This window comes from Phoca vitulina, unplaced genomic scaffold, assembly GCF_004348235.1.
Source record: "Phoca vitulina isolate PV1807 unplaced genomic scaffold, GSC_HSeal_1.0 scaffold5, whole genome shotgun sequence".
NCBI classification, from domain to species: Eukaryota; Metazoa; Chordata; class Mammalia; order Carnivora; family Phocidae; genus Phoca; species Phoca vitulina.
Window position 1 is genome coordinate 2,527,319 of NW_022589708.1, and position 21,427 is coordinate 2,548,745.

A 21,427-nucleotide genomic window follows, 5' to 3' on the forward strand; every position below is an offset into this window, starting at 1 on the left:
ACCCAAATCGGGTCCCTTCAGTACAGGGGGATTACTGTCCCCTGCTGGCCAGATGCCGAACCCGGCCACCCCAGCGTACTTCCGTGCTCTGCGATCTTGGTCTCAGGGGAAAAGCATGTCCTTAGCTGGAGCTAGTGGGTCCATACGGGTTACTGTTAAATCTGCCCCTGGCTACTTGAATATACTCCTCATTCCCATTTGAGCGAGAGGATTTGTACTCAGATCGAAAACAAAAATAGTTCTGTGACTCCTGAATTTTACCTTCTGTGGAACGAAAGGACCACGACTACATTTTAACAAGGTGGGCAGGCGCTGGTGAGAACTGTAAGTGACAAACAGGCTGTTACTTGTTTATCTTGCTGCTAACAGGAAAGCTGAAAGGTGGGTTTGGGCTCTGTAAGAAAAAAATAGAAAACTCCACACTGAAATAAACCAGATTTGCCTTTTAATGGTTACCAGGATTTAGATGTAATTTCCCAAAAGAAAAAACAGTGACGCTTCTCAATTACATATGAAACGAGAGCAAACATTTTAAGAAATCTGGTTTTAAAGTAGGATCGGCTTGGGGGGGGGAGGGGCGGTCTGAATCACAGAGCATCAGCCAAGAGGGACGTAAAGGATCCACACAGGTCCGGTCCTTGTAGAAAGCATCGTGAAACCTACAGAAGCGCTCACAGGTGCAGGAGAAAGACACCGGAGAAGCGGCTCTCTGGCCGCAGAGAAAACCACCCACCCAAAGCACCATGCAGAAGCCCACCAGAGGCTAACAGGGCATCTCGCAGACAGAACTTCTTTAACGGAATCTACTGCTGAGGACACACCCGCTTTCAATGACGATGTTCAGTCCCCCCACCCGGGTGCCCTCCAAATGTCTAGCTTTGTCTGCCTCCTCCCGAGAGCACACGGATGGGCCACATCCCAAACGAGGGCTCCGCGACTCCCCCGGGCGTGCTTCCTGCCACCACGGACTTGGGTGCGTGCACGAGAGGAGAGGGCAGAGCCGCGGGTATCCCAGAGCCCCACCCGCGTGCTCTGGGCTCATCCTCCAAAAAACCGATCACTGATTGTTCTGAAATATTTCAATTAAGCACAACCACCAATGCTTACTATTTCTGCCCAATTTCAACCTAATCAGTGTTCAAAATAGCTACAAGAGGCTTTTTAAACAGGATCGACGGGATCCCTGTGAGGGGAAGCACGTGGGTAGGGAGGAGGAGGGGGACGAACGAGCCCAGAGGGCCCGTGATCCTGGAGCACACAAAGCTCAGCGGCTCGTTTCCTGCCGAGCAGCTAAGAGAAGTTCAGGGATACGTGGTTTGCTGTCACTGTAACATCTCCAGGTCCACATGTAGCCAAAAACCCACCCACGGACCACGCTGCTCTGCTACCCCGAGGCCTGGGACACAGCATGTGGGTTCCTGGACAAACGCAGCCTCCCTGTCCGCGTGCTGCTCGCTTCCCGGTGACTCGGCTCAGGTTTCGAAGAGTCTGTGGAAAGCAGGCCCGACCTCGGCGATCATGTCGGTGGTGGTGGTGGAGCGGCCGTGCTTCTGGAAGGCCTGGTGGCTGCACTGCCTCGTGAGAGAGCACGCGCCCATGGCAGCCAGGAGGAGAGGGCTGGACCTGGAGGGGGATGAGCGTCAGACGGCAGCCCCACGGCTGAGGTTCATGGGGATCTGCAGCACCAGAGAGGGCTACCGAAGACCTGAGAACGTGGGTTCCCGCCACCCTCACCAGATGCCCACAGGGCTCTGTTTCCACGTGTACACACGCCGGGCAGGTGCTCCCTGCCTCCCGGTGTGCCACCACCCCATGGCCTCGCATGGCTTCACAGGTGGGGGGGGCTCCAGACCAAGGACACCGCGCCCCAGCACAGGTGGCCACCACTGTCCCACGACAGGTGTAGAAAACAGGGGCCCACGGAGCAAGAGCACCCCTGCCCTGGGATCGCTTCCGCGGGACACTGATGTTTCACGAGGCTACGCGTTAAACGTATGGGCAACCTGAATGGCTCACGTGGTTCAAAACTCTCGGGGGGGGGGGGGCGGAGGGGGCAAGCGAAGAGGTCACATACCCGTTTGTCTTCTCGGGTCCGGCGAGCAGCGCCCAGTGCACCAGGACGCCCAGGGCGCCCGACAGCAGGTCTCCCTGGCCGCCACACCTGCGGCTGCTGCCCTCCTGCGCACACTCGAGCACTGCGGGGCAAGAGGGGCACGGCCGTCGGACGAGCTCGCCTGTGCCCGGCAGTACCCAGGCGGCCCGGCTTACAGGACAGCAGGCCCAGGCCGGCCCAGAAGCACCTGCCTGTGCAGCGCACGCGGCGAGCACACCAGTCCCACTCGGGCCCGCCGGAGCAGAGGGGAGAGGCGCGCAGGTACCCGGGGTCCCCGGGCCGCAGGCCCCTGGAGCCTGGGCTGCCCACGGCCCCTCGGGGACATGCGCCATCTTCAAGGAGGTGCGTGCCCCGCGCAGACCCAGCCGGCGGCCGCTCATCCTTCTATGCCGTGTAACCAGCAGCCGCTTCGGGAAGCGCGGGGTTATATCCCCTCAATGTGTCAGAGTCTGGAGCACTTTCCAGCAACATGAACCCCAAAGGTTTCCGGGTCCCTCAGAGAGCACTCCCTCGGTGTCTCCTGTCGTCCAGGGGCGTGCGTGCGAGCGAGCCTCCCGCTCCCCGGTCAGCGGGCCTACAGCACGACAGCAATTCTGTATGACGTCCCGTCACGACGAGTGCGCTGCCTGCCTCCCGCTCAGACTACGTGAGGGGAGGGCCTGGCCGCGGGGCACAAGGGAGGCTCGGCACCTCGCGGTCACGGACACCCGCCCTAAGCTCCCCCTGCTGCCCCACTGGACAGCCGGCAGGCCTCGGGGAGAGCACGAGGCGGAAGCTGCCACGCACCCAGCACCTGCCGACCCCCCCACCCGCAGCAGCTCCCAGCTCCCTCATTTCCAGCCCTTAAAGCAGAACAAGATGCATGGAATATTCTGGTAACTGCCTCTCCGGCGCTGGCAGGCGGGCCGGGGGCCCTGGAGCGCCACCTGCCGGTAGGACCGCAAGCCCGCCGCACGGCTTCCCCCAGACGGCGACAGAACCAGCCGCCCCGGACATCAACAAGGATGAACGCTCGGCGTGCTCCCCGCCCTTTGCAAAACTGAGAAGTAAAACCAAGCTCATCGGGAAGCCCCGTGTGTGGAACATGGGTGACAGAAAGGACCGCGTGTGCCGTGACTGGTTTTCCAGGGGCTGGTGCCCAGCGCCACCACACTGAGTGACGTGCGTGAAGCCCACAGCTACCCACCCTGTTCACCGTCCGAGATCACGTCCCGCTCCCCCTTCCGGACCACGGTGACATTCCCCAAGGCCTGGCTGAGTCTCTGCACAGCTTCTCGATCGCTGCCGTCCCCAGGGTCTCTCAGCTGCAGGGTGGGACAGCACAGACCAGGCCGTTGTCAGACACATGGAAGGAGCCCACCATCACGGGTACGTCCTGCCTGTCTACCCTGACCCTCAGACCCACGCACACGCACATACACACACACACTCTCCGCCGAGAGCCCCAGCCCCACACACGGAAAGGCACAACGCATCCACTAGGGGGAAGTAGGCCCAGAAGAGCTGGACAGCAAAGTCCTGGGGCGGATGCGCAAACACCGCTCACGTACCCTCCCCCTACCTTTGGGTCACAGTTAGGGAACCCTGCCCAAGGCTGGAGTTTCACAGGTTTGCAGAGGTGACAACTCTGAAGAATCACGCACTAACATCTACGGGACGCTTACTACGTAAGACTCAGGGGTTTACATTCATCCTCTCGTTTCGTCCTCAGACCCTACGAAGCGATGCTCTCAGGACCCACAGTTCACAGGCGAGGCAACGCAGGACAGGGATGGAGTGCTCCGCCCAGAGCCCAGCCCCCCGCCTCTCCCCCAGCCAGAGATGGACGAGGGAGAAGATCCCCGTCATTCCATGCACCACCGAGAAAGAAGAGCACTGTTAGCATGTGGGAAACATGCATCTCCTCGCTGGCCATCTGCAAGTCCGCCTCTGCAGGGACAGCTGCGGAAGAAGCAGAGCCATCTCTCACCCCTCCTCAGGATGGGGAGGGCTTACGCCCCATCTTTTGGGCCGTCAGCAAACTCACCACAGCTTCAGAGAGTCTGTTGAATTCCACGTGGTTGGGAGTGAGAACGGCCTTCCGGTAGCCCTGGAGGAGGGCTGGGTGCCGAGCGATCAGCCACAGCCCGTCCTACAGACAAGGACAAGTACATAGAGCACAGCCTCAGGGGCCTGGCTGGGAGAAGGGGCAGGAGAGGAGGGTCACACTCACTGCATCGATGACGACGGGGATGTCCCTGGCCTTGGCTGCTTCTAAAATGCCCTGCAAGGAAAGAAAGATATGCTGAGCAACAAGGCCATCACCCCTCAGTGGAATTAAAAGAAGTCCAAGCAAGCAGTACCCTGATGAACTGCAACACCAGGTCATCAGCAAACACACAGGAAATGATAAATGCATGCAAGAAGCAGAAAAAGACCCAAATGAACAGACAGCAGCCCCCCTGTAAGGCAGGGGCCCTGGGAACTCTGGAAAGAGGAGTCCATGGGAAGCCCAGTACACAGCGCTGGGCCAGGCGAGCCCATGGAGGCTGACCCCAAGCTAGAGGCTCCAAGGGTCCCAGCAACATTAATCCTTAGGGTTCCCAGATGGAAAATCTGAAGTCGGCAGAATTCCCCCAAATCACGAGTTTTTATGCATTCTTTCTAACACTCTGTTTTAAAATAAGTGACAGGGGCGCCTGGGTGGCTCAGTCGTTAAGCGTCTGCCTTCTGCTCAGGTCATGATCCCAGGATCCTGGGATCAAGCCCTACATCGGGCTCCCTGCTCCACAGAAGCCTGCTTCTCCCTCTCCCACTCCCCCTGCTTGTGTTCCCTCTCTCGCTGTGTCTCTGTCAAATAAATAAAATCTTTAAAAAAATAAAATAAAATAAGTGACAATAATAAAAGTGAATCACCTCTCTGAAGAAGTTATACTAAAGTCTGAGGTTTTTTGCCAAATTATGTATCTATCTACGATCAACATGCATACGGTCGCTTATTATGAACCAGTATTTTACAAGATGACACGTTGCAATAGCATGTAACAACCATCTCCCCCCGAAACACACACTTGAGAGTAGAAAACATCGAGGACGGTGAAGCGAGAACCCCACTCCAGGATGCCTGTGTCCTTACAAGAGGAGGAGACCAGCTCACAGACAACATGGAGACAACCGGATGGGGACACAGTGGGCAGGCAGCCGGCCATCTACCAGCCAAGGACAGAGGCCTCAGGAAAAAACCAAACCTGCTGACACTTTGCTCGTGGACATCCTCCAGGACTGGAAGAAAAGAGACGTCTGCGGTTTAAGCCCCCGCCTGCGGTGTTCTGCCGAGGCGGCCCCAGCAGACGGAAACAGACGTCCTCCATCATTTCCAGTGCCCACCCCCACCCCGACACCATGGACTCCCTAGGAAGTGCCTTCTGGCCCCAAGAGGAAAAGCCAAGGAACCAGCAAATAAATCCTGGACAAGGGAAGGCTGCTCTAATGGCCCTGAGTCCTCATCTTAAAGAAGTGTTGACCTCTTTGTGAGACAGCTTCTGACTGAGGCTCCAAGTGAGACGAGTCCACAGACAGCGACCGAGCGTCTAGGACATCACCAGGTCACAGTTCCGGAACCCAGCGAAGCTGCTGGGACTGAAGGACATGGACTCACAGTCCAAAAGACTCAGAGTTGTGTGAACTTGAATAAAGTCACTTTACTTCTCTGAAACTCCATTTTCTGGTCTATAAAATGAGGGTAATGTCTCAAATAATACTTTTTTTTTTAAAGATTTTAATTGTCAGAGACAGCGCACGCGCTCGTGAGCACTTAAGCAGGGGGAGCGGGAGAGGGAGAAGCAGGCTCCTCACCGAGCAGGGAGCCCGATGTGGGGCTCGATCCCAGCACCTGGGATCATGACCTGAGCCGAAGGCAGAGGCTTAACCTACTGAGCCACCCAGGCGCCCCTCATATAATACTTTGAAGTCTGTATGCGGATGAGAAATACCAACTCTAAAGAGGTACCCAGTTCTTGGCAAGGGAGCTGGCGGGCCACAAATGGCGGCTGCAGGGGAGGCCACCTGCCGCCATCACCCCCGCCAATCTCACCTACGGGATGGACAGCAAAGGAGGGAAGGAGCCGCACCCCCACAGGTCAGAAGAGGCTGGGTGCCGGCCGAGCAGCGGCCCCGTGTGTCCGGCAGTAAGTCCAGCTACAGTCAATCGGGGGGTGCTCCCGCGTGGGAGGTGGCGCCCGGGGGGGGACCCCGGAGCAGAGGCCCGGCAAGGGCAGCCCTGTAGGGGAGAGGGGGCTGCTGTAGCCACCACCACCTGGCCATACAGCTCCTAGACATTTATCCTGAAGGACACACCCAAAAGAGATGGACAAATATAGGTGCAGATATGTTTGAGACATCACTACCATGTTAAGAAAAAGCTGTAAACCACCTAACTGCACTAGTTAAATACGGTATATGGTGACATAGCTGTTAAAAACACTGAGGACCAGGTACACAATCTGTCCCGGAAAAGCCTCCAGGACTTATTACACAGGAGCAAGCTACAAAGGAGCATAAAGAGCATGAAGGGAGTTAGTCAAGAGCCCACATACTAGATCCAGAAACTGCAGGTCAAAACCAGCGTGTAACGTGGAGGACTGAGTCCGCCAGCAGCAGAAGCCCTCCCCCCAGCTCATCTCCACGTCCAGCATGTTCCCCGGCAGAATCCCCGCTGCCTCTTCCGGCCCTAAAACTCCTGTGGGCATCACAGGACCCCCAGCAGCCCAAATACTCCGGGCGCGAACAATGCTGGTGGGATCACACAGCCGCCGCCATCAGGACTGGGTGTCGCCGCACAGGGACAGCCATACACATCCATGAACAGGGACGAGAGCCCCGAAATACACCACTGCCTTTCTGTCCAGACTTTCAACAAGGCTGCCCAGACACGAGCGGAGTGGTGCTGGAACGGAATATCCACTCCGTACACCAGACATGAAAATTTACTCAAAACAGACCACAGATCTACATATAAGAGCTAAAACAAAGCTCTCAAAAGACAAGACAGGACTTGATCAGAATTAAAAATTCATACTTAAAAAAAAAAAGTGCAGCAAACAGGAGTTCCTCCAAATGTGAAGCGGGGTTATCACCAAAGTCCGTACATGAAGATTCAGAGCGGAACTGCTCGCAAGAGCCCAGAGCAGAAGCCACCCAATCGTCTGTCAGGTGATGGGTAACCGAACCGCGCTCCACCCGCACAAGGGAACACCCAACAGCAAGGGGAGGAGCGGAGCACTGACCCACCCCGCGCACGCGAGCCCCGAGATGCTGCCGAGTGGACACAGCTGGTCACGAGCACCGCGTCCTGTAAGACCGCGTCGCCCTGAAAGGTCAGGAGTCGGCAAATCCACAGACCGCAGGTGGAGGAGTGGATGCCAGGCTCTGGGGTTTGAGAGGAAAAGGGAGCAGTTGCTGATAGATGTGGGGTTTCTTTTTGGGATGATGAGAATGTTCTAAAACTGATCATGGTAGTGGCTGGACAACTGTGAATGTACTCAAACCACGGAATTGGGGGCGCCTGGGTGGCTCAGTCGTTAAGCGTCTGCCTTCGGCTCAGGTCATTATCCCAGGGTCCTGGGATCGAGCCCCGCATCAGGATCCCTGCTCCACGGGAAGCCTGCTTCTCCCTCTCCCTCTGCCCCTGCTTGTGTTCCGTCTCTCACTGTGTCTGTCAAATAAATAAAATCTTTAAAAAAAAAAAAAAGAAAAAAACACCACAGAATTGGACGCTTTAAATGTGTGAATTGTGTGGCTGTAAAAACTCTGAAACTGAAATTAAGAACTCAGCAACTTACGACATGGCCACTTCAGGGGTGTAATTTAATTTCTCCAATTTAATTTCCTCATCAGAAAAAGGATAATGGGGCGCCTGGGCGGCTGAGTCGTTAAGCGTCTGCCTTCGGCTCAGGTCATGATCCCAGGGTCCTGGGAACGAGCCCCGCATTGGGCTCCCTGCTCAGCGGGAAGCCTGCTTCTCTCTCTAGGCCCACTGCCCCTGCTTGTGCTCTGTGAAGTAAAATCTTTAAAAAAAAAAAATGAGGATAAGGAGAGAAATCTATCTAATAGGGCTGTTTTCAGGATTGCACCAGGTAATGCATTTGTTCAGGAAACATCTACTAAGTGTCTGCTATGAAGGAGGCAGCGAGCGGGAAGCAGACGGCATCCGGGCTCCTTCCTTTGTAAAACGGGGAGAACAGCAGCACCAACAGGAGGGCTTGGTGGGAACGGAGTGTAGCAACAGAAAGCACACGGAAAACGCACCCAATGTGCGTACAAGTCACAGACTGTAGCGAGCGCAATAACCCAGCAGAACATGAGAAGGAAAACAAGGCGAGCGGATGAGGAAGGTGCACGGCCCGTCTCGGGTCCTCCGGCCAGGGCTGGGTGTGGCCCTTGCACGCGTATTTGTCCCAAGGGAGAAAAATAGTTATGAGGAATTCTGGTAAAATCCAAGCACGTTTTGCCACTCATTTAAACTGTTGTTTCAAAAATAAGTTCATTTCTCATCACTGATCTTATTAAGTTTTCTCTGCACATGAAATCCTCTGCTGAGGAATGAAGCGGCCCACACCCGGGGAGCCCAGGGAGACGTGGGTGAGGGTGAGGCGTCCATGCCCGGTGTGGCAGCTGCTCGGAGGTGGGCACACCCAGGGGTCAGGTGGACGGCACAGAAAGCCACGCTGCCACGGCAGGGCAGGCTCGGGGCCTGCAGCTCACCATGGAAGCGAGAGGGCGTCTCGGTTTGCGGTTCTGTTCCAGAGACACCCTGACAAGTGGCTTCCTGATGCAAATCGCCGTCAGACCATGCGGAGTCCGCTCGAGCTGCCGTGACAAATGCCACAGGCTGGATGGCTTGGAAAAACAAGGAAGGCACTGCTCACAGTTCTGGAAGCTACAAGTCCAAGATGGGGGTGCCGGGGGAGGGTCTCCTACAGGTCACAGACCACTCACCGTGTCCTCACCTGGTGGAAGGGGAAGGGAGCTCTGGGGGCCCCTTTTTAAGGGCATGAGTCCCATTCAGGAGGCTGCTCCACCCTCACGACCCAACCACCCCCCTCCAAGGCCTCACTTCCTGACACTTCACCTTGGGGGTGAGGCTTCCAACACGTGGATCTGGGGGGACACGCGTTCAGGCCGCAGCGTGGTCACTGACAGCCTACGCGAACAGCTCTCCTGAGGAAGCAGCAGCCGAACCCCGAGGTTGCTCCCACAGAAGTCAGACGCGTCTACACCAACAGCATGTGGGTGTCTCCCAAGTACGTAAGCGAGAAACAGCAGCATGATGTGAGAATCGGGGACAACGAGCACGAGAGAAGGACAACGAGGCCAGAGAACATCGTGAGCTGCACTCTGTCGTGACCAAGTGGGGCCAGAGGTTAACGGACAAGTCACAAAGGTCACAAAGCCCATCATGCCGACGGTCCTCCCCACCCTGGCAGGCGCCCTCACTGGCCTCTCTTCCCAGAGACAAACCACCGGGAGAGGCCATCACAGCCCCGCCAGCCGCGCAGGGCCGCCACATCCGGACACAGTGCACGGCAGACCCGTCTACACACGGGCTTCCCCACTCGGATCTGCCCCTCACCTCACGCGAACCAAAGGCTCTTGCGCCCCGCAGTTAGGGTTTACTCCCACTTCTCGGCAAGTGGTCGAGATCGACGACGCTGCCTGCGTGTGACGTGCCCCACGCTGGCTCCAGGCGGCTCCGACCCAGGGCCACTCAGACTGTGCAGCGTGTCACCGAGGGTCACTGCTCGACTGTCCGGGACTGGCTCTCCGATTACTTGTCCCAAATGAACTGCTGGTTCGTTCGGCACCCCTGTTCTCTCGGCTCTTTGTGAGAGGGCTGAGTGGCTGTCCCTACCCCCCAGGCGCCCATCACCACGCTTCTCATTCCAGAGGGGAGACCCCCGAGCCCCGGGCGGTCCCAGGGAACGCCCCCCCCCCCACCGCCTGCTGTAGTATGACAAGCTGAGGCCCCGAGAGCAGGAGACTCCTTCTGTCTGGTCTGTTTTAGGGTCATTCTTCTCTCTGCCTAGTGCCTACTCTCTCCCCCAAACCATCCTAATTTTTCCATCAGGGGGCTCCGAAACACTGAACAACACAAACTCCAAGAAAACACTTCTCTTCTGACTCCACGAGCTGAGTCTATGAGGAGAGGCATGTTCAATAATTCTCTACATTTACCTTAACGTTTTCGAGAAGAGTATCATCTCGCCCCAGGCCGGGTCCCACGACCAGGGCGTGCAGCCGGGGCAGCCACTCCTCCACGTGGTGAACGGCGCCGGGGCTGTCGCTGCATGGAGAAAGTGAGGCCGGAGCAGCTCAGTCTGATTTGCACTCACTGGCTAGGGAGCCTGCACGTTTTTCTGGATTTCCCCAGGTCCTTCTCCTGTTGCAGGACCCGGGCCAGGACCCCAGCCTGCATCTAGCCATACCTCCCCCATCAACTCCGTCGGGCTCATCCTTTCACAGCCCAAGGTAGAAATCTAGCTTTCAGCATCTAAACAAAGCTACAATGAGACATTCTGGCTACTTTCAAAATGGTCTTCACCCTCTAGAATGAACCAGTTTGTTTCCATCACACAGGGGTACTTTATGCACTCAAAGGGGCACCTGGGAACCCTGTCACTGAGAATAGGACCTGAAAGCTGTACGGGATTGTGTCATTTCACCACACCACCTTCCCACCCATCTCGCTCCTCACTCTTAGAACCCACTTTGTAAGGCTTTGCCCCCAACAAGCCCACCATGAGATCCAAGCACCTGTGCTTAGTCTCCGAGTCTGATGGACTGCAGGGACACAGGCCCTTCCAGAAGAGTGCCAACGGTTCTCCAGAATACCCCTCCTCCCCCGTTCCTGCCCACGCTGTGCTCCCAGCTGTTGGGCACTGGGCTGTCCCTGCTGACACGCACCCCTGCGTAGCCTCATCCTCGTCTCCTGGCTTTAAACACCTCCCACGTTAATACCCCCAGATCTACGCCTTCCCTGACCACCCCACTCTTGTCCGACACGTCACAGCAATGTTGCTTGGATGTCCAACAGGCAAGTGAAAACACATCCAAAAGTCAGCTCCTGATGGTCACCCCCACCAAACCTGCTCCCCCAGGTTCCCCACCTTGTCAAGTGACAACTAGCTTGGATCAAACCCAGAGTGGCCTCCATGACTCTCATCTTTTCCTTCTACCCCATATCCCACCTGCCAGCAGATCCTGGGGCTGCACTTTCAAATGAACCTAGAATGTGACCCTCTCTCCTACTTCTACTCACTAGGACCCTGACAACTCCCTTCTCATGCAACCCCTGCTCCCACCCTGGGCCCCGAAAGCTCATTCTCCACAGCAGCCAGCTAAGTCTTTAAAATGTACATTGGATCCGTTCCTCCCCTGCTCGAGGGCTCTAGCACATCCCTTCTCCCTCTTCCTCATTTACGTGAAAGCCGAAACCCCTAGGATGACCCCCATGACCTACCTGCACAGCTTGGCCCTGAACCTCTCGGGTCACCCGCCCTATCCTGAGTCCCCAGTGCTCCCTAAAACTCCTTGGCTTGAACTGCGGCGCCAGCCCTTCCCCAGGTCTGCAGGTCCCTACCTTAGCGCCACTCTCTGGGCCCCTGCCCACCATCACCCTAGTGAAAACTGCACACGGGCCACGCGCGTGCACACGTGATGCGTGGCACGCATGCTGCCCACGCGGCTGGCACTCCCAGTCTCCTGCCCTGCCCCTCTGCGTGGTCCTCATCACCCTCTGACATCCTGCTCTCTCGCTTGTCCGTCTCTGGAGCTGCGCCGCCCGACACGGCAGAGAGCAGCCACACGTGGCGATGTAAGTTTAATTCAGCTTCTGAGTCCCACCAGCCACGTCTCAGGTGCTCAGCAGCCACGGATCTGGACAGCACCGAGAACGCGTTCACCACCACAGAAAGCTCTAGGACACAGGGCTGCCCCAGAGAGGGGGCTGCACGGGAGCAGGCGTTCTGCCTGCTTGGCTCAATGCCGTCCCCGCGGAAGCCAGTGGAAGCACCTGCTGAACGAGGGAACGGCCCGTGCCTGCTCGACAGGCCCCTCGTTACCGCCGTGGGCAGCACAGCTGCAGCAAGGCCGGGACCTCTGTTAGGAAGCTTCAGCCATTTCTGACGGACCGCGGGGCAGCCTGGGGGCCCAGCCCTCTCCCATGCCGTACACGCACGGCCGCTTGTCTTCTGGCCAGCGGGCTCCTTACAGCCTCCTCCTGACAGCACCCGCCCACCACCTCCTAGTACAGCAGCCGCTCCACGGAGGGACTCCGAGCCCGCAAGAAGGCCCCGTGCCGAGGAGCCCGGCTGCGAGCAAAGCACCGCGAGCGGCCCCACTCACAGAACTGGGTGAACGATCAGCTCCGGGCTGTACGACTTGACCACGGGCGCGGCCTCCCGGGTGCAGAACACGTGGGAAAGATCTGCGCCCTGAGAAATGAGCACAACAGGCGGACTCAGAGCAGGGCCCGCTCAACGGACGCGGAGGTGGCCTCAGCACCAGCCCCTCACCGGGGCCCTTAAGCTATAGCGAGGTGGCTCAGAGGAGGATGGAAGCCAAGGAAAGGGCTGGAAAGAAAGCAGACTTCTGCTGCCACCCAAGAGGCAGGTCAACCCAGACCAGCTCTGGCTGCATCACCCCGAGGGCCACGGGGAGCGTGTTTCACATTAACTGTGCCAACTGGGCCATTAGGACTTGATCGAGGCCTGGGAAATCGCCAAGGCGTGAAGACGCCAACTGCTTAAGTGAGGACTAAAGCGGCACTCTAGGATTGTGGTGGTGAAGGACAGTTCTAATAAAACTTCAGTTAGGGGCACCTGGGTGGCTCAGTCGGTGAAGCATCTGCCTTCAGCTCAGGTCAGGATCCCAGGGTCCTGGGATCGAGCCCCTCATCGGGCTCCCTGCTCAGCGGGGAGTCTGCTTCTCCCTCTACCCCTCCCCACTGCTCGTGGTCTCTCACATGCTCGCTCTCTCAAATAAATAAAATCTTTAAAAAATAAGGAAAGAATCCAACTGTTAACTAGACAGAGAAGCTGTAAATAGACCTACCACTTTGAGAGCTGAGATGGCAGCGAAGTAGGGCGCTCCAGTGTACCTGAAAAGGAAGATAGGGACAGTCAACATCCTCTGAGGAGGCCAGCACACCAGGGTTATCAGTGGGTCATAAAGACAGGCATCACCGAGCCCAGGGCCCAGCACCTCGCAGCATGGAGCCCAACGAGGCCTGAGCTCCCGACCCGAGCTGAGATCGAGAGTTCGCCGCTCAGCCGACGAAGGCACCAGGCAGCCATCACGGAAGACCTTCGTACCACGTCAGGACCGCTGGCTTCTCTGCAGCGCTGTGTTCAAACCGGAGGCTTGCAGAGGCCGTGGGAGCGCAGTGACGGCGCGGAGAACAGCGGCACGCAGCGAGGCACCGGGACTCACACCCCTCCCCCGGCGTCCGTCCCACCATTCCCGAACGCCTGGATTTTTAACATTGCCTCCAGCACAGAACGGGGGGGCAATTAGCAATGGGCAACAACACTGAAGATGTCTGCACTCTGCTCCAGTATCAATTCTGGGAATCGATCCCTTGGAAATAACCAGATGCACATATAAGTAGAAAAACGTACAGGGATGTCTACAGTCATATTGTTTAGTTGGGAAAAAGAACAGAGATGACCGATCGCCTAACAGGGATTGGTTAATAAGTTACAGCCATCTTTACAATGAATACCACGCATCCACTTACCAAGAATCGGTCTCTAGGAACCAACGTGGAATGACTGATACCCAGGACATCGCATTAAATGAAAAGGAGGTCACACTGCCAAACAGCAAGCATACATAATGCAAAGCCCTGACACTTGTTTTCTCTGTTTTGTAATACAAGTACCTGATGTAAGCTTTGACTGCAAAAGCATCCACTTCGAACACCGCTATCTCAAACGCTTCACCAGCCCAGGACTAGGGAGAAAGCCAGGCCACCCCCACCCCCTTGAGGCTAGTTTGTTTTAAAGATCTTGGTTGATTTCAGGGCACCTGGGTGGCTCAGTTGGTTAAGCGACTGCCTTCGGCTCAGGTCATGATCCCCGGGTCCTGGGATCGAGACCCACATCGGGCTCCCCCTGCTCTGCGGGGAGCCTGCTTCTGCCTCTGCCTCTGCCTGCCACTCCCCCTGCTTGTGCTCTCTGTCAAATAAATAAAAATCTTTAAAAAAAATAAAATAAAAATCTTGGTTGATTTCAGTAACTGACTATTTGGGCCACTTGTAGTCTCTCTTCCGGTGCTTTAAATTCCCACATTCATGCTTTAAATTCACCAATGAGGAGTGAACCCTTGAGACCCTAGGTGCCCACCCTCACCCCCAATAAAAGGAGAACCCAAGCCCACATGATCTGTCCACCCACAACCTCGTTGTGTGGCCCCAGTGCTATGTCATTTCCAGATCTTGTAAGTAACACACCTTTATTTTTTCAAAGTTTCCTGATAGTTGTTGCTAAAGTGCATCTTGTGATCATAAGAACCACGGAGGCAGCTCCAACTACAACACTGGTTATTGGCAGGCTAAGACTGGCACAAAACAGCGACAGCATGGTCCCAGTTTTGTAAAAAATAGTTACATACACAGAAAAGTCTGGAAGGTTAATAATGTGCCCATGCTGTATTATTATATGGGGTACTATGAGGCTTTTACTTCACACATTTCTGCAGTGTTTGAATTTTTACAACAAGCAGATAATACCTTTATAATCAGAGTAAAGATGAGCCTACTTTAAAGGTTAGTTCCTAAAGCTAATGGACATATTTTAAGTTAGATAATTACTCCCTAGCATGCTACACTACCAGACTTATCCGAAAAGAAAGCCTGATGGCCAGTTCTTCCCATGTAAATGTCCCAAAATGTAAGGCAGGAGACAGAGGGGATGTGAGGACTAAAACCCCTGACTCCCTCAACTCTCTCAAGGGATCAAGGGCCCAAGGGCCTGGTAGAGGCCACCGCACTGCTGGCCTCCATCCAAGATGCTGGAAGAGGGCTGTCTTTTTTTTTTTTTTTTTAGGAGGGCTGTCCTTTTAACTGGGGACCCGAAGGAAGAGAAGCAGCTAAGAGCTAATGATCCAAGAATACAAAATGCAGTAGGAGAAAAAAACAGATGAGAAAGGAGAGCCAGTAACAGAGGCACATTTCCCTCATCCAAAGGGACCATGTCTACAGAGAGAAAGGGTTCACCAAGTCCCAAGTAAGATTAGCGAAGATAAGACACACCCGGACACATCCAGAGGAAACCAGAATTCTAAAGAAAAAGAAAATCTTATGAACATCCAAGCAAAAACAAGTTACTTATAAATTAAAGCAAACTTCTTTTTTGTGGTGCAAAATACAGGCTAGAAGACAATGCAATCACATGACAGTTTAGCAAAGAAAATCAAGCTACCTGAGAATCCCCAGCTCAGCCAAGGCACAACACAGCCCACCCACCACAGAAGACACAGCAGGTATGCAAGTCCTCCACAGGGTCCCCTGCGAACTGTCAAGGAAAATGCCAGAAAAGGGGCGCCTGGGTGGCTCAGTCGTTAAGCGTCTGCCTTCGGCTGGGGTCATGGTCCCAGGGTCCTGGGATCGAGCCCCGCATCGGGCTCCCTGCTCCGCGGGAAGCCTGCTTCTCCCTCTCCCACTCCCCCTGCTTGTGTTTCCTCTCTCACTGTGTCTCTGTCAAATAAATAAATTAAATAAATAAAGTCTTTAAAAAAAAAAAAGGAAAAGAAAATGCCAGAAGAGGCCAAGGACTCCCCCCCAAGTGCCGACGCTCGGCCAGGCAGGAACCAGGCAGCGGCGCACAGACTTGCGTGTAGCCCTCGGGGCTGCGCCAGGAATTCCCTGGGAGCTCTGAGGTCAGTGTTAACGCTCTCCTGAGTGGCATCTGTAATTCATCATGGTAGTCAGAAAAGGCAAGCCCTAGTTAAATTTGAAAGCATAACAGTATTTCCAGATTAATAAAAGGAAAAACCTAGCAAAAATAAGGAAAAAATGGAAACACAACGAAAAATGAAGAGAAAACATAACAAGTCTTAGAAAGTACACCAGGCAGACTGAATGTGAACAGGTTGATTTGCCTTATTAAAAAGAGCAGTTACTGTCACCTGGGGTTAAGAAACAAATCAAGCTGTGTATTATTTATAACACACCTAACTATGTGATAAACCGCTGAAAACACACAGCCAGGCAGAGACAGCACGTCAACATGAACAGAGAATAAGCAGTAGCTGAAATGGTAACCAAGGTTGAATTTAAGTCAAAGGCAAAGGTATCATTTATAAACAAGGACAGATTATAAAATTTTATGTGCAAACAACACGGCAGCAAAATCCATAGAACTAGAAAACAAGCCTTGAAAAAAGGCTAGAATCTGTCAAATTTCCTTAATGACTTCCAAGAACATCTTCAAATTGACAAAGTAAACCAAACACATGCTGGTTTTCTCCTGATTACAAAGTAACGCATGTTTATGGTATGTAGCCGGGTCAATACAGGAAAGTATAAAACAGGAAAAAACAGTCCCAGCCCCCCGCCCTGGGGGAAGTCTCCACACTGCGCACCAGCGAAGAGCTCACTCGGGGCCCTTACTATTTTCTCCTATTCACAAAGTTCATCACTGAAAAATCCCGGGTGTCGGAACATCAGACTACACTGAGAAATTACTGGGGTCCAACCAGACAGACAGACGGACGACTGACTGATAAGCAGGTAGAGCGCCAGACAAGAGACTGACTGCTTAAACACTAACATTTTCCAAGTCACTTACTCCTGGCAGCCTCCAACGACGCCTATTCTTCCATCTTGGCCTTTGTGCTTCTTGGAAGTTTGAGGAGGTATAATATTTCTCACCAGCTGCAAAGTATTCTCCATATCCTTTATCGAATGTGCTTTATGCAGTGAAAATGCTCTTTGTAAAACTGAAAAACAGGAAAACGGAATCATTTAGAAAAATATCTATTAGCATACATAAAAAAAGAGACTGAAACAAGATAGCCTATTAACCAAAACACTTCCCAAAGTTGACTTAACATGGAGGCTACAGATTTTTATCCCATGGTTTCCTTATTTTATTTCTGTAAGCAAATGATGCTTAGAAATTACAACACAACACTAACACTAGCTGGACATATCAAGTTTGTTTCTGAAATGTCTCAGACATTTCCAAAGTCTAGTTAACCTTTCAGAGAGTGTTTTTAATGCATTACCACTTAATAAACTACTCAAATTCTAGTTCAATCTTCCATTAAGTTTATCAGGTCTCTTCTCTCAAACTGGAAAAGCAACCTCCCATATTCATACTCCCAACCTTCCAGTCATGTTTCTGACACTCAATTAGATACTAATTAAATAACCTAGAAATGGCCTTCTAAATAGAGAACATAGCTTACAGTGGGTTCAAAGCAGCATTTTAAAATAAGATGAAAAATAAAATAAAATAAGATGATTTTGAATTGTCTCTAAATAGCTAGATTTTAATTGCCTTTCTAGAAAAACTTCCCTCATTACATTTGCCTTGATATTTAACCCAGCTCAGCTGTGAGAGAAATGCCATGTTCTATAACATGTTGTGTATTCAAGGTTTGAATAGATACTAAAGCACATGTTTTCTCTAGAATTAAAGGGTCTTTGCAAATATACACAATACTCACACAAGGCACCCAACATTCATTTCCTTCCAGTTATCTTAGCAGCAGAGAAAAACCAGGCAGGTGTCACAGTTCCAATGAAGACCAAAAGCTGCCCCAGCTCCATAAGGTAAACAGCTTTATCTTTAAAAATACTCTTACAATTCTGCTTTTTATTCAACGATTTTATTCAAGTAATTTTCTTTAATGAGTAGCTGTAATTGCCTCCTCAGCTGATGTGCCAGGTGCTGAAACCCCCACATGTGAGAATATTAATTACTGTCAACCCAACACTTTTCACCTGTTCCCAAACCAACACAAGACTAAAACTCAAAACAGAATCACTGTAAATCTTTGGCCAGGAAAAGGCCCAACTGGGCTTCCTCAGCCTTGACGACAGCCGGCTGATCCCTCTGCTTCCAAAGTCTGGTGCCAAGTCTACCGTCCTGCCCCAGAGGCACCGAGCTACCAGAGCATCCCAACTCTCTCCTCCTCCGCCGAGTTCACTCCACCTCCCCAGTTCTGTGCATGCCCCCTCCCAGACCGCTGTCTCCTCCTCGCACCCGTCACTGTGCACTCCCCGTAAGCTGCAGGAAGGGTACTAGGGCTGCTGCCATCAGATCCGGTGACACATCGCTGACTGCTGAAGAGCATCTCCAGTCACGGAAACTTTAACACGTCCAGCTTAACAACATGATCCATCAATACGAGAATATCAAAGAACGGCCGTGCCTTCAAATTCCTCACATCATGAAATACAGTTGCTTTTTAAAGTCTAGAAACTGGGGGCGCCTGAGTGGCTCAGACAGTTAGGCGTCTGCCTTCGGCTCGGCTCGTGATCTCAGGGTCCTGGGATCGAGCCCCACGTCTGGCTCCTGGCTCAGTGGGGAGCCTGCTTCTCCCTCTGCCTCTCCCCCTGCTCGTGCTCTCTATCTCTGTGTCTCGAATGAATAAATAAAATCTTAAAAAAAAAAAAGTCTAGAAACTGTAAAAGTGGAGTCCAAACGTAACCAATCACGCAAGGGGTGTTCTGGGTTCCTTACAATGTTGTGGGTTCATCAGGTTCCAGGACCTTCTATTCAGCACTTCGTCACACACACAGTATCCCTAAGACCGCGACCTCTGCCGACACAGCATGAGGCTCCCACCTCTGGCTTCAGGACAGCTGTTTCCCCACCCTCCACCAACTCGGAGTCTGGCACAGACCAACACACTCCATACATGTTTGATAAATTAAAAGCATCTTGGTTTATTCTCATTAGCGGCCGGTGTATCCTTTCACAGATAAGGGAACTAGAGCCCAGAGACACAGGCCTGGGAAGATGCCTGGGGTAGTAATGGATAAGCCAGACCAGAAGACACCGTTTTACCAAAATGCTGCCATTTTACAGCAAATCATTTTTCCTTAACCAAATAGTCACCACACCAACCAAAAGACAAGACGACAATGATCAAATCCTTCTCAGTTGCCCCTAATAACCATTTGGGAGGGGAGAATAAAATCACTCGAGAAGTACACCATTTTCACTGTTTAGCCAGCAGTGTATGGACGCGAAGTGAATCCACTGCTCACCAGACTCTGTCCCATCCACCTGAGAGGAACGCCTTCTGTTAGCAGAGGGCCAAATGAAGGTCAGTTACCTCCCCCCACACTTCAGTTACTCAGTTTCAGCTGGCTTACTGGCAGGCATCATTGGACTTACCCACAGAAATATTTAAATATAAACATCAATGTTCTCAAGGATAAAAACGGCTTGACAAGAGGCGATTTAAAATTTATCCCATTACGTAACTTTATTTCCAGGACGATTCTGAGTCTGGAAGAACAGGTCAAACCCGTCTGATTTTTGTTTGTTTTATGGAAGTGGCGGAGAGAGCTTGAGATGTAAACGGATTTCTTCGGCCTGGGCTGTTTTCTAGAATCACCACCTACAGCGCTCTGGGATAACACTGTGTCTTTGTGCCACACGGTGCTCCAAACCAAAGGGAACCAGAGCTAATCTGGAGCAGCTGACAGCAATCCTTACAGTAACCCACAGGCCCTAAAGCCAGGATGGGAAGCCAGTGCTCTAGAACTCCACCTGTTTTGGGGTAAAAGTTCAGCAAATCAGCCTAATAATAAAACTCTGAACAAATGCCAAGAGAAATACAGCTAGCTAATCACAGTGGGCAAATTTAAGACAAACGGCTACCAATAAAAAGTCTGGACAAACTGTGACCGGAAGCCCCTCGGCTGCCCGTGTGAGTAAGGGAGGTGCAGAAGCTAAGAGACCCCTCAATGCCTCTCAAAGCAACTGGCACCTGAAGCTAAGGTAATGCTGTGTGTCAACTATACAATTAAAAAAAAAAAAAAGGCAACTGGAACTATCGTGCGGAAAACCAAAAAGCCAAAACTCCCTAACAACTGTTCTCTGCTCTGCACCACTATATATACGTACGTAGCAAAATCTTCTTACTATCATAGCAAACGTGAATTTTACCAGTTCAGCTCGTTACTGGCTGGGGAACCGCGGGTGGCGTAATTTTCGTATTCTCTCAGGGCCTGTGACCGTCCACACAAAGGTGCGTCAACAATCTCTCCACCGCGTGTGAGAAAGGGGATAATACAATCCACACGAGTCCACACGTTCCCTAACGGCCTAAAACACACTCCTGTATTTCACGTAAATAATCATCCACCCGGCGAACAGGACGAGGAGAACACCTTACGACGGGGTACGGGACTCCGATCAGGACAGCCCTGTTCCTTGCACGCCTCCATTCTTTCTACACCACCCGTCCCGTTTAAGAGCCAAGGCCGCGGCGGGGTCCTCGGGGGGCGCTCGGGTGAGCCCAGGCGCGCCCCGGCCCCTTGCCCCGCGGTACCGGCGCTTCCAGCCACCCCCCACGAGGAGGCTGCTGTGCTGCGCACCGCACGCGAAGCCCTCCTCGGCCCGGCCGCCCGGCCCCGCGGCCGCACGAAGGCCGTACAACTCCTCGCGGCCCCCGGGCTCCCCGCGCGAGCGACCCTCGGCGGCGCCCCCCGTCCCGACGAGCGCCCGCGGCCGGGTACCTGCGTCCAGCGGCAGCTCGTAGAGCACGAGCGCGGCCGAGAGCAGCGCGACAGCGGCCGCGCCCGCGAGCACGGCCCCGGCCCCCGCCAGAGGGGCCATGCCCGCAAGGCCCGGATCGCTCTTACCTCGGCGGCCGGTCCTGGCAGCCGCCCAAACGGGACCTACGGCCATCGGCAGACTTCCGGGCTCCCGGCCGCCCCCGCGCCGCCGCCGGAACCAGAGCTCGCGGCGGACTTCCGGCTCCCGAAGGCCCACGCGCGGTCGCCGGAAGCCGACCCTCAAAATCTGGCCTCGCCCCACCCACAGACTGGCCTCCGTCAGTCATAGACGGTGTCTGATGATTGACAAGCTCAATGCCCAACCCCGCAGGGCCCCAGCTCCCGACCCCTGGCGTTTTGCCGGAAAGCAGGTTCCGCCAGCTAGATGCGTCTTAGGGGTTTAGCGTTTGGGTTCTTTTTATTGTTCCTCTTTGGGGCTGGGGGCGTTGTAGAAAAGGGGGCAGGACGCTGCCCAGGTGACAAGCACGTTACTCTCGGAAAGCAGGTGGAGGGCCCGGAGCACCACCTTTGCGCAGTCC

General features: G+C 53.8%; 1 protein-coding gene across 2 annotated transcripts; it reads right to left on the minus strand.

Annotated features, from left to right (window-relative positions):
• Positions 1-434: 434 nt before the first annotated feature.
• NAXD (NAD(P)HX dehydratase) lies at positions 435-21,076 on the minus strand. 2 transcript variants are annotated; one of them, XM_032402613.1, is made up of 10 exons: positions 20,850-21,076; positions 16,939-17,089; positions 13,202-13,247; positions 12,494-12,582; positions 10,325-10,433; positions 4,326-4,376; positions 4,140-4,244; positions 3,300-3,417; positions 2,075-2,195; positions 435-1,623 (listed from the first exon to the last, which is right to left on the minus strand). In XM_032402613.1, the coding sequence occupies exons 1-10, from the start codon at positions 21,019-21,021 to the stop codon at positions 1,473-1,475; spliced, it is 1,113 nt and encodes a 370-aa protein (XP_032258504.1). In that variant the 5' UTR covers positions 21,022-21,076; the 3' UTR covers positions 435-1,472. The 2 variants fall into 2 exon arrangements, with proteins under 2 accessions (XP_032258504.1, XP_032258506.1); XM_032402615.1 differs by having other exon boundaries at positions 436-1,623; positions 20,976-21,076.
• Positions 21,077-21,427: the final 351 nt, after the last annotated feature.